The sequence below is a fragment of the Salmo salar genome, chromosome ssa12 (genome assembly GCF_905237065.1).
Source record: "Salmo salar chromosome ssa12, Ssal_v3.1, whole genome shotgun sequence".
In the NCBI taxonomy this organism is placed as follows: domain Eukaryota; kingdom Metazoa; phylum Chordata; class Actinopteri; order Salmoniformes; family Salmonidae; genus Salmo; species Salmo salar.
Window position 1 is genome coordinate 10798426 of NC_059453.1, and position 12014 is coordinate 10810439.

At 40.7% G+C, this 12014-nt stretch overlaps 1 protein-coding gene across 4 annotated transcripts; it reads right to left on the bottom strand.

Moving 5' to 3' along the window:
• Positions 1-1246: 1246 nt before the first annotated feature.
• Positions 1247-11177, bottom strand: LOC106564147 (endogenous retrovirus group 3 member 1 Env polyprotein). Of its 4 annotated transcripts, none has more exons than XM_014130163.2 (3): positions 11064-11177; positions 5858-6318; positions 1247-3324 (listed from the first exon to the last, which is right to left on the bottom strand). In XM_014130163.2, the coding sequence occupies exon 3, from the start codon at positions 3117-3119 to the stop codon at positions 1785-1787; it is 1335 nt and encodes a 444-aa protein (XP_013985638.1). In that variant the 5' UTR covers positions 3120-3324; positions 5858-6318; positions 11064-11177; the 3' UTR covers positions 1247-1784. The 4 variants fall into 4 exon arrangements, with proteins under 4 accessions (XP_013985638.1, XP_045546621.1, XP_013985640.1 ...); XM_045690665.1 differs by having other exon boundaries at positions 1247-5352; XM_014130165.2 differs by lacking the exon at positions 5858-6318.
• Between the last annotated feature and the right edge of the window lie 837 nt (positions 11178-12014).

Genomic DNA, 12014 nt, shown 5'->3' on the forward strand with positions numbered 1-12014 from the left:
GTGACTACATTTTATTTTGACAACCATTAGAAACTTCAGCTAACTTTAGCCATCACTAGCTAAAAATCAATGGAAGTGATGGGGACATGTGAGCATGTTTAAAAAAAATGATGTCCAAATGCCCTGAAATCAACTCTATGGGTTGATGCTACTTAAAGGTGATTTGGCCATTTAAAAAAAAATCATGCTCACATGCCCCCATCACTTCCAGTTTGTAATGGACAGTTTTTCCTGGTCCTTAGACTTTCAGGCTGAGGAACCATCTAACATCAAGTTGTAAAATAGTGAATGACTCCTTTAAGGTTTGGGATAGGGTTAAAACCAGAACAAAGGGTGCATAGCACATGGATTGAACACGCAACCCTTGGAGCCGGATCTCAGGCTTACTCACATCCACCATCCCCATCCACAACCCCCTAGGAAAACCCAAGCCTACTTGATGGTAATAGTGCTCATGGTTGCTCCTAGTGGCAGATTTTGAAGGCATCTCCCGACGTTCTGGGGACCTGGATGGACTTAATTAAAACATTTATTTTTACATTTTTTATGGAAAATGCTTACTTGAATGTAAGCTGAATATTACTTGAATTGAAGCTTTGTTTGATTTGTCTTAATCTCATAGCAATATTTCTTAATTGAACACACAGCAACATGTGTTTTGGCTTGCACCTTAACAGCAGCAGGTAGCCTAGTGGTAAGAGTGTTTGACTTATAACCGAAAGGTTGCAAGATCGAATCCCCGAGCAGACAAGGTAAACATCTGCGCTTCAACAAGACAGTTAACCCACTGTTCCTAGGCCGTCATTGAAAATAAGAAATTGTTCATAACGGACTTGCCTGTTTAAATAAAAAATAATTCCCTACCAAACAGTGTTCTTTTTGTCTACAATAACTATGACAAAAGAAATAGTGGTCAACAACCAATTGTTTTCTGACGAAAACTATTAATGAGACAATTATAACAAATTAACCAAATGTCTCCTATCTTAACTTTCAGAAAATATTCTGGGCTGTTCTACCAATTGGTCTGAGGAGGTCACAGTCACCTACGCGAACCACAATATAGCGAGAGAGAACAAGAACAAGATGTACAATGAAAGGCTATCCTTTCAGACAACAACATTTCCCACCACACCTTCTCTTATCACGCTCTGATAACTATTGTGAAATGTTAAGGTGAGCATTAGATTATGGCTTAAACTATCAAAGGAGGTTCTATCAAAACACTTCTATAAAAGTACTGAAATCAACTCATAAAATGGCACTTTATCCTTTCAAACCCTTCATTCTGGGTTGTACAATCTAAATAATAACTTATCCGTATTCCATAAGTCTAACACTTGTAAAACCATTGTAGTAGAATGGTTTAAATTAAGACCTTCGCTTCATACAGTTACACACATGCTTCATTACACAAGTTCATTTACGGAAATACTATCATCATAATAAAGCTAAAATCTACAGTCAAGGTTATACTTCTATCAACGGGAGTGAATCTATCAAAAAATACACACACATAAACAAGGGATTTGTAGCTCAGTGTTTAACCATTGTTTCCATAGCCCTTACCACAATGGTGTAAATATAGATGATTAACTCAACTTTAAACCTTCTAAACTTGTCAAACAAAAACAACCTTCAGTTATTACTCATTGTCTATATCTACAGTGGGAAAGGGAAGCTCATCCAGCATCGGCAGTTCACCATCCTCTTGAGGACCATTAAACATGATTCCTGCTGAGACCTTATTAGCCAGGGAGCATGCCTTACAGCCTTACAGCATGTTAGATAGCCTTACAGCATGTTAATAATACAATTATGCAGACTAAGCAAAAAACACACGCTGCAGCCCATTGGGCAATTTGAGATCCCCAACTTCCAAACAGGGATTCCAACCAAGTTGTAAGCGTCCATTCTAGTTGTGGGGAATTATTTTTAGCAACAGTGGCAATGTATTCGGCAAGATCAGTCACATTAGATGAGCGACCTGGGACAAAAGTACAACATTCATCGCCAATGATTGCACAAGTGCCCCCTTGAGCTGCCAAAAGATAGTCAAGAGCCTCTCTGTTTTGAAGAGTCAATTCAGCCAATTCTTTTAGTTCCCTATTCAATTGTTCCAGGGCATTTCGAGTAGCATTGCCAAATTTCTCTACGTGTCTAGAGATATCACGAATTTGGTCTAGGGCACCTGCAACTCCATACCCAGGGAAAAACCCGTCAAAGAACCTGGAGGCAGGTGCCTGAGTGTGAGTGATGTCAGCCAGAGACCTCTTATCTCTCCTCATTCCAGGAGGTCTGTAGTCTCTAAAGAGAGCCTTCAGATTCTTGTCATTGTTTGGAACGGTTCTCATTGCTGTCACCACAAACCCAACAGTACAAGTACCTCCCCAGTTCAGGGGAAGGTTATAATAAGCTGTCTTACCACACAACCAGTAGGTGCCATTAGGGGCTCCTCTCAGAGTTGTTCTATGTTTGTCAAACCAAATTGTAAACGGTTCCTTATCAACCTGACCATTCTCCTGTATCACCTTTAAATTGCAAGCATTTGATCCATTAATATGCATTGTACAATTACATTTGAATTCACCCAAATAGTGATCTCCATATCCTCTAATACACCAAGGGGCAGTCACCACCCTAGCCACTGAAATGGGCGGGAGTGAGACATTATCAGGTCTCACATAACAGAATATATTGGGTTGATTATATACCTTAACATTGTTGGTCATAGTATTAAAAGGTATTTTTCCTGCCAATGCTATAGTAAAGTTCACCCCTATTGGGACTCCTACAAGGGGGAAGCCTGCCCCTACCTTCACCGGACTCAACCCACACACCCAACAGTCCTTTCCTTTGGATGTCAGGTTGGCAACCATTTGTGCTCTAGATAAGAACAAATTGTCCTCATGGTTGTGAAGGCCCAGCAGGGCTCTCCTTCTACGGTGACCATCTACTTCTGGGCCACTACTCCAGGGCTGTGTTGGCCCCTTTGGCTCAGGACTCATCTGACCCTCTGTCGGGTTTCCTACAAGAAGACAGCCTACTGTTCCTATTAGCATTCCTGTGCTAATGCAGAGGAGGGCCACACGGCACCGGCAGAACTGGCGAGGCCTCATCTTTTCCTGGATCAGGAACTTGTCTGCAGTGCGACACGTGGATCCAGGTATCGCTCTCTGCAACCTTCACCACAGTGGGGGTGGTCTGAAGAACTTGATATCAACGGGGGTCCTTCCAACTCTTTCTCCCGAAGTCTTTGACCACCACGGAATCACCTGGGTTCAAACAGTGCTCAGCTCCACCTGCTAGGTTCGGCAAAGACACCTTCACCCGTGGGAAAAGAGTCTTAAGAACACTGTTAAGGGGGACACAATTCTCTACAATGTCTTCCTCCATTCCTTGCAGGGACAACCTGTTCTGGGGAAAAGGTGTATTAGTCATTAGTCTAACGGGGTGTCTCTCAAGTCCAACCTAGGGCTACAGTCAACGTCAATGGCTAGGTCACAGTCATGGTCTTCACCGGCATCTGCTGTAGGGAGAAGTGTTGAAGGGTTAAGAATTGTACTTTTTTTCAGAGTAACATGGGACATTGTCAACAATATGTTCTGATAGTCTAGGAGTCTCGCATGTGTCAAATGAGGTGTTTTTTGCCCGTGTAAGGTATTGTTAAAGGAGACATTGCCACAATATCAGAACATGCCAAAACAGCCTCAGTAGTAGCCACTACAAATCTCAAACAGGAAACCATTCCATCTGATCACAGTATCCAGTCTTTTAGAATAATAACCAACAGGTCTATATCCCATAATACTGTGTCAAAACTGCTGACATGAAACCAACCCGTCTCTGATACAAAGGGTTGGAGCGGTTTAGTATGGTCTGGCAAGCCCAAGAAAGGGCTAGATATTAATGTTTGTTTCAATTTTATCAATGCCACCTCAGCCTCATCACTCCAGACCACAACTTCACTCGCCTCCATATTTCTCCCATTAATACAATCCTGCAGCGGTTGAACTATCTCTGCATAGTCCTTCAACCACGGACAACAGTAACCAGCACACACCCAACAAAGACATCATGTGCTGCTTGGTGACAGGTTTAGGCAAAGCTTTAATAGCCTCTAATCTATCTTTGGAGAGGCTGTGACCCTCAGAAGTAATGTCATGACCCAAATATTTAAAGAAGCTCCGGCATAATTGTATCAAATCAAATTTTATTGGTCACATACACATGGTTAGCAGATGTTAATGCGAGTGCTTGTGCTTGTGCTTGTGCTTCTAGTTACTGCATTACAATGCAGTAATATCTAACAAGTAATAAAACTAATTCACAACAACTACCTTATACACACAAATGTAAAGGGATGAGTAAGAATATGTACATATAAATATATGGATGAGAGATGGCCGTGCGGCATAGGCAAGATGCAGTAGATGGTATAGAGCAGCATGTACATATGAGATGAGTAATGTAGGCTATGTAAACATTATTAAAGTAGCGTTATTTAAAGTGACTAGTGATACCTTTATTAAGTCCATTTATTAAAGCGGGCCAAACTTTATGACCATTTTCTGCCCATAAAATCAACAATGCACAAGTATCCTCGTGACATATATTTTATGACTGTGAGCAAACCAACAAATCATCAACATATTGAACCAAAATACTTCCACCAGGGGCAACAAAACCCTCAAGGTTTCGAGCCATTTCTTGGGCAAAGATGGCGTGTGATTCAACATCGCCTTGAGGTCCATGTCAATTTTTTTTTACCAAGAAAAGTAAACGAGAACAACTCCTGTGACTCTTCAGCCACAGGGATACTGAAGAAAGCATTCACCAAATCAATTACTGAAAAACAACAACTACCTGGAGGCACCTGGGATAAAATAAGCACCAGGGCTGCTCTAGCATGTACAGCATCATTTACAAGTCTAAGGTCTTGCACAAAACGATAATCACCAGATGGTTTTCCTAACAGATAAAATTGGTGTGTTACAGGGCGAATACGGACAGGGAACCAGAGCGCCTCTTTCAACTAACGCACTATGAATGGCAATGATACCCTTTTCGGCTTCTTTGCTAAGAGGGTACTAAGCTTTATAAGGTCTGTGGGTGCCTTTTGCAATAACGACAACAGGTGCAGCTCCTTTCATGTGTCCAATGTCGGTCTTTGATCCAGTATTACCCCTTCCTCTGCCTCTTCCTCTGCCTCTTCCTCTTCCTCTGCCTCTTCCTCTGCCTCTACACTCTTCCTGAGTGTTGCAAGATTTTCTCCATTCTCTCCTAACCCCTAGATAACATTAGTCAATGCTCACTACCTATAGATCAGATGGGCGGTGGTAGACAGAACCCCTAGATAACGTTAGAAATGTGGGTATTAAATCAGACACGCACCTCTTTCACACCGGGGCTAGTCCCCTGACAACTCTCATTCACTCAGTACTTAATACAAATGATATCTATTATTATTCAAATTTCAATCCTTAAAACCTTTGTTTAACTTGTTAAAAAGACTTCAGTTTAACACATAATTTCCAAACTCACACATCCACATTCACTTAAAACAAACACAAACGCCCAAACACACCCAGTATTACTCCATCAGTATCGTCAACGGTTCTCCTGCAGCTACCTCCTATGCATATATAATAACACTTTGCGCTATTTACTATTTACCAGTGGCTCTTAGACCACGTAGACACTTCACATAAATGCCTATAGACAACGGGGCTTTTCCTGCCCTCGTCTTTAGCCTTCTCTCTAAGACTATGGTATCTTTCCATTTACTTCATTTTTAAGGTTTAGTTTTAATGGTTTCATTTAAAAAAAAAATAAAAAAATATTGAAATTGACTTACTGAAAATTCAGTAGATGTGTCCCTCTATTGTTCAGTTATGATATGTCTCCTCCCGGGCAGTTCACAGTCAAGGTATGGTTTGGGTGGGTCCTAATCGTCTTTTCGTCAGATGAGAAATTCCCTCATGCCTTCCCATAGAATGCGCAGAATCAATCATCCTGTTTGTGATGCCAGAACTGTCATAGGAAATGACCACCAGGTAGTCAAACTTAAATGATTGTTCTTTATTAATATAGATCCAGAGAGGTTTCAACAAATTTAAGTACAAGTCTGACAGGAGCTCTGAAGGGGCCATCCCTTCAGTTCTCTACCTCTACCTCTACCAGTTCTCTACCAGTTCTCTACCTCTACCGCCACACAAAAAAGCTACATAGGCATGGTTGCTAGGGTTGGTTCCTGCAGGTGACAGGCTGTTATTGCACGGGCTGTTCTGCCAATTGGTCTGAGGAGGTCACAGTCACCTGCACAAAGCACAATAGAGTGAGAGAGAACAAGCACAAGATGTACAATGCAAGGCTATCTCTTCATCCAACAACATTTCCCACCACACTTCCTCTATGGTTAATAATGGCTTGCCACTGGTTACAATGTTGCCAGCTATGGTATATGAGGCGATAGTAGGCCTAGTTGGACAAGGCTATCTAAGTGTGCACATAATGCAAGTAAAAAGTCAACATTAATTATTTAATGAAAACAAAATGTAAACTAGACTCATTTTCTCCAGAGTTTTCATCAACTGATAATAACTAACACTAATGAAGGATGAAATGACTAAAATGTGACTAAGATTAAGGTATTTTGAGACTAAAAAATCTCAAATAAATACTTACAGTTGAAGTCGGAAGTTTACATAAACCTTAGCCAAATACATTTAAACTCAGTTTTTCACAATTTCTGACATTTAATCCTAGTAAAAAGTCCCTGTCTTAGATCAGTTAGGATCACCACTTTATGTTAAGAATGTGAAACGTCAGAATAATAGTAGAGAGAATGATTCATTTCAGCTTTTATTTCTTTCATCACATTCCCAGTGGGTCAGAAGTTTACATACACTCAATTAGTGTTTGGTAACATTGCCTTTAATTGTTTAACTTGGGTCAAATGTTTGGGGTAGCCTTCCACATGCTTCCCACAACAAGTTGGGTGAATTTTGGCCCATTCCTCCTGACAGAGCTGGTGTAACTGAGTCAGGTTTGTAGGCCTCCTTGCTCGCACATGCTTTTTCAGTTCTGCCCACAAATTTTCTATAGGCTTGAAGTCAGGGCTTTGTGATGGTCACGCCAATACCTTGACTTTTTTGTCATTAACTTCTTTGGGACATGGGGGCACTATTGAGTAGCTTGGATGAATAAGGTTCCCAGAGTAAGCTGCCTGCTACTCATGTCCAGAAGCTAGGATATGCATATTATCAGTGGATTTGGATAGAAAACACTCTGAAGTTTCTAAAACTGTTTGAATTATGTCTGTGAGTATAATAGAACTCATATGGCAGGCAAAAACCTGAGAAAAAAATCAAACCAGGAAGTGTGGAAATCTGAGGTTTGTAGTTTTTCAAGTCTTGGCCTATTCAATACATAGTGTCTGTGGGGTCATATTGCACTTCCTAAGGCTTCCACTAGATGTCAACAGTCTTTAGAACCTTGTTGGAGGCTTCTACTGTGAATATGGAGAGAATAAGACCACCTGGAAGTTGATGACTGAGAAAATGACATGAGCTCTTTCACGTGAGAGTTAGCTGTATTCCGTTTCTTTTTTGAAGACATTGGAATCGTCCGGTTGGAATACTATGGAAGATTTATGTTAAAAACATCTTAAAGATTGATGCTATGCACCGTTTGACACGTTTCTACGAACATAAATACAACTTTTTTGACTTTTCGTCTTGACAATTTGCACTCACTTCCTGCATTTTGAGTAGTGGACTGAACGCACGAACAAAAAGGTGGTATTTGGACATAAATTATGGACTTTATCGAACAAAACAAACATTTATTGTGGACCTGGGATTCCTGGGAGTGCATTCTGATGAAGATCATCAAAGGTAAGTAAATATTTATAATCCTATTTCTGATTTTAGTTGACTCCAAAATGGCGGGTATCTGTATTCCTCATTGTTGTTGTCTGAGCTCTGTACACAGATTATTGCAAAGTGTGCTTTTGCCATAAAGCCTTTTTGAAATCGGACAATGTGGTTGCATTAAGGAGAAGTTTATCTATAATTCTTTGAATAACAGTTGTTTATTTTATCAATGTTTATGATGAGTATTTCTGTAAATTGATGTGCTCATTCACTGGAAGTTTTTGGAGGCAAAACATTTCTGAACATGACACGCCAATGTAAAATGGGGTTTTTGGATATAAATATGAACTTTGTCGAGCAAAACATACATGTATTGTGTAACATGAAGTCCTATGAGTGCCATTTGATGAAGATCATCAAAGGTTAGTGATTCATTTTAGCTGTATTTCAGGTTTTTGTGACACCTCTCCTTGCTTGGAAAATGGCTGTGTGGTTTTTCTTCTTAAGGCGCTGTCCTAACATAATCTAATGCTATGCTTTCGCCGTAAAGCCTTTTGAAATCGGACAATGTGGTTGGATTAACGAGAAGTATATCTTTAAAATGGAGTAAAATAGTTGTATGTTTGAGAAATTTGAATTATGAGATTTTTGTTGTTTTGAATTTGGCGCCCTGCTATTTCACTGGCTGTTAGCGAGTGTGTCCCATGGGTGGCAGAGAAGTTAAGCCATTTTGCCACAACTTTGGAAGTATGCTTGGGGTAATTATTCATTTGGAAGACCCATTTGTGTCCAAGCTTTAACTTCCTGACTGATGTCTTGAGATGTTGCTTCAATATATCTACGTAATTTTCTCTCCCCATGATGCCATCTATTTTGTGAAGTGCACCAGTCCCTCCTGCAGCAAAGCACCCCCACAACATGATGATGCCATCCCAGTGCTTCATGGTTGGGATGGGATTCTTCGGCTTGCAAGCCTCCCCCTTTTTCCTCCAAACATAACGATGGTCATTATGGCCAAACAGTTCTATTTTTGTTTCATCAGACCAGAGGACATTTCTCCAAAAAGTACAATCTTTGTCCGCATGTGCAGTTGCAAACCGTAGTCTGGCTTTTTTTTATGGCGGTTTTGGAGCAGTGGCTTCTTCCTTGCTGAGCGGCCTTTCAGGTTATGTCGATATAGGACTCGTTTTATTGTGGATATAGATACTTTTGTACCTGTTTCTTCCAGCATCTTCACAAGATCCTTTGCTGTTGTTCTGGGATTAATTTGCACTTTTCGCACCAAAGTACGTTCATCTCTAGGAGACAGAATGCGTCTCCTTCCTGAGCGGAATGATGGCTGCGTGGTCCCATGGTGTTTATACTTGCGTACTAATGTTTGTACATTCAGACGTTTGGAAATTGCTCCCAAGGTTGAACCAGACTTGTGGAGGTCTACAATTTTTTTTCTGAGATTTTTTGTTCTTCTGAGGTCTCCAGTATTTATGCTGCAGTAGTTTATGTGTCAGGGGGCTAGGGTCAGTCTGTTATATCTGGAGTATTTCTCCTGTTTTATCCGGTGTCCTGTGTGAATTTAAGTATGCTCTCTCTAATTCTCTCTCTCCTTTTCTCTCTTTTCCTCTCTGTCTTTCTCTTTTTCTCTCTTTCTTTCTTTCTTTCTTTCTTTCTCTCTCTCAGAGGACCTGAGCCCTAGGACTATGCCTCAGCACTAACTGGCCTGATGACTCCTTGCTGTCCCCAGTCCACCTGGCCGTGCTGCTGCTCCAGTTTCAACTGCTCTGCCTGCGGCTATGGAACCCTGTCCTGTTGACTGGACGTGCTACCTGACCCAGACCTGCTGTTTTCAACTCTCTAGAGACAGCAGGAGCGGTAGAGGTACTCTGAACGAAAGGCTATGAAAAGCCAACTGAAATTTTCTCCTGAGGTGCTGACCTGTTGCACCCTCGACAACCACTGTGATTATTATTATTTGACCCTGCTGGTCATCTATGAACATCTTGGCCATGTACTGATATAATCTCCACCCGGTACAGCCAGAAGAGGACTGGCCACCCCTCATAGCCTGGTTCCTCTCTAGGTTTCTTCCTAGGTTTTGGCCTTTCTAGGGGGGTTGTCCTAGCAACCATGCTTCTACACCTGCATTGCTTGCTGTTTGGCGTTTTAGGCTGGGTTTCTGTACAGCACTTTGTGACATCAGCTGATGTAAGAAGGGCTATATAAATACATTTGATTGATTGATTGATTGATTGATTGATTGATTGATTGATTGATTGATTGGCTGATTTATTTTGATATTTCCATGATGTCAAGCAAAGAGGCACTGAGTTTGAAGGTAGGCCTTGAAATACATCCACAGGAACACCTCCAATTGACTCAAATGATGTCAGTTAGCCTATCAGAAGCTTCTAAAGCCATGACATCATTTTCTGGAATTTTCCAAGCTGTTTAAAGGCACAGTCAACTTAGTGTATGTAAACTTCTGACCAACTGGAATTGTGATACAGTGAATTACAAGTGAAATAATCTGTCTGTAAGCAATTGTTGGAAAAATGACTTGTGTCATGCACAAAGTATATGACAGACTTGCCAAAACTATAGTTTGTTAACAAGAAATTTGTGGAGTGGTTGAAAAACGAGTTTTAATGACGCCAACCTAAGTGTATGTAAACTTCCGACTTCAACTGTATGTCAAACAATCTCTGAAACGCGCACAAACACGGATGTGCACACACGGACTCTCTCTCTATCTCTCCTCTCTCACACACACAGACACACACACACACACACACACACACACACACACACACACACACACACACACACACACACACACACACACACACACACACACACACACACACACACACACACACACACGTGAACCAAAATAATCAAAATAAATTTGTGAGATGAAATATAGTGTTTACCTTTATCTGAACAATTGCCACTGCCAAAACGTTGTTCTGTTAGTAGGCTAGTGACAACTCAAACCTTTGTTTGGTTAGTAGAATTTAAATACACAACTATGAGATAAAATAAAACATTAAAAACATTTTAAATCTGCAAAGTCGCAAATCTGACAAAGTTTCTTTTGGATCTAAATGTTGCCATTTAAGGTAGTAACTAGGAGCAGACAGTCTGCGGGTCTGGTTCTTTCTGCTCTTTCCCAGTTGTAAATCCACTCACCTCTTTACATTGGTGTGAGTGGTTCTTCAGATGAGTTTCTCCTCAGATCTGGAGTCAGTGATGAAGTCTGTCTCTCCCTCCTCTCTGTCTGTCTGCTTCTCTCTACAGCCAGGGATGGTCTTTTATACAGAACAGCTGTGTTTGTGTGTTACATTTCTGTACCTGTGTGTGTGTGTGTGTGTGTGTGTGTGTGTGTGTGTGTGTGTGTGTGTGTGTGTGTGTGTGTGTGTGTGTGTGTGTGTGTGTGTGTGTGTGTGTGTGTGTGTGTGTGTGTGTGTGTGTGTGTGTACAAAGATTCACAAAAAAAAAGTTTCACATCAAAAAGCTAAGCAGGAATACAAAACACGATCATTGAAAATAAACCCATTCTTATTAAACGTTTATTTTGACAGAGAGTCATATTGAGAACAAGGTCTCTCTTACAAATGTAAAAAAAAAAAAAAAAAAGTGTTTGGGTATGGGGGTGCATTTCTATAGACATGGGTGTGTCTTATCTGTAGATGATGTTGATGTGTGTGTATCTTATCTGGGACTCAGCTGTGTGTGTGTGTGTGTGTGTGTGTGTGTGTGTGTGTGTGTGTGTGTGTGTGTGTGTGTGTGTGTGTGTGTGTGTGTGTGTGTGTGTGTGTGTGTGTGTGTGTGTGTGTGTGTGTGTGTGTGTTGGCTATAGCTATCATGGTATTCAACTGCTCAACGTGCTTGTTCCTGTAACACAGAAAAACAACAACAAAACCCTGTGTACATAAGGAGGAGGAAAGTTTAGATATTGAGTTTGAAATCGGTGGTGGAAATTACAGTTGTTTTTTAATTATGACATTAAATAGTTTTGGGGATGGCATCCATAGAAGCATTATACTGTAATCTGATTTTTTACCAGAACATAGTGTAAAATACACATGTAAACATTAACCTAAATACAGGCAACATTTAAATGTGCTGCAATGAGGAGAG

Coding starts and splice junctions, on each gene's coding strand:
- LOC106564147 (XM_014130165.2), bottom strand. CDS start 3,119: ATGAGGCCTCGCCAGTTCTGCCGGTGCCGTGTGGCCCTCCTCTGCATT.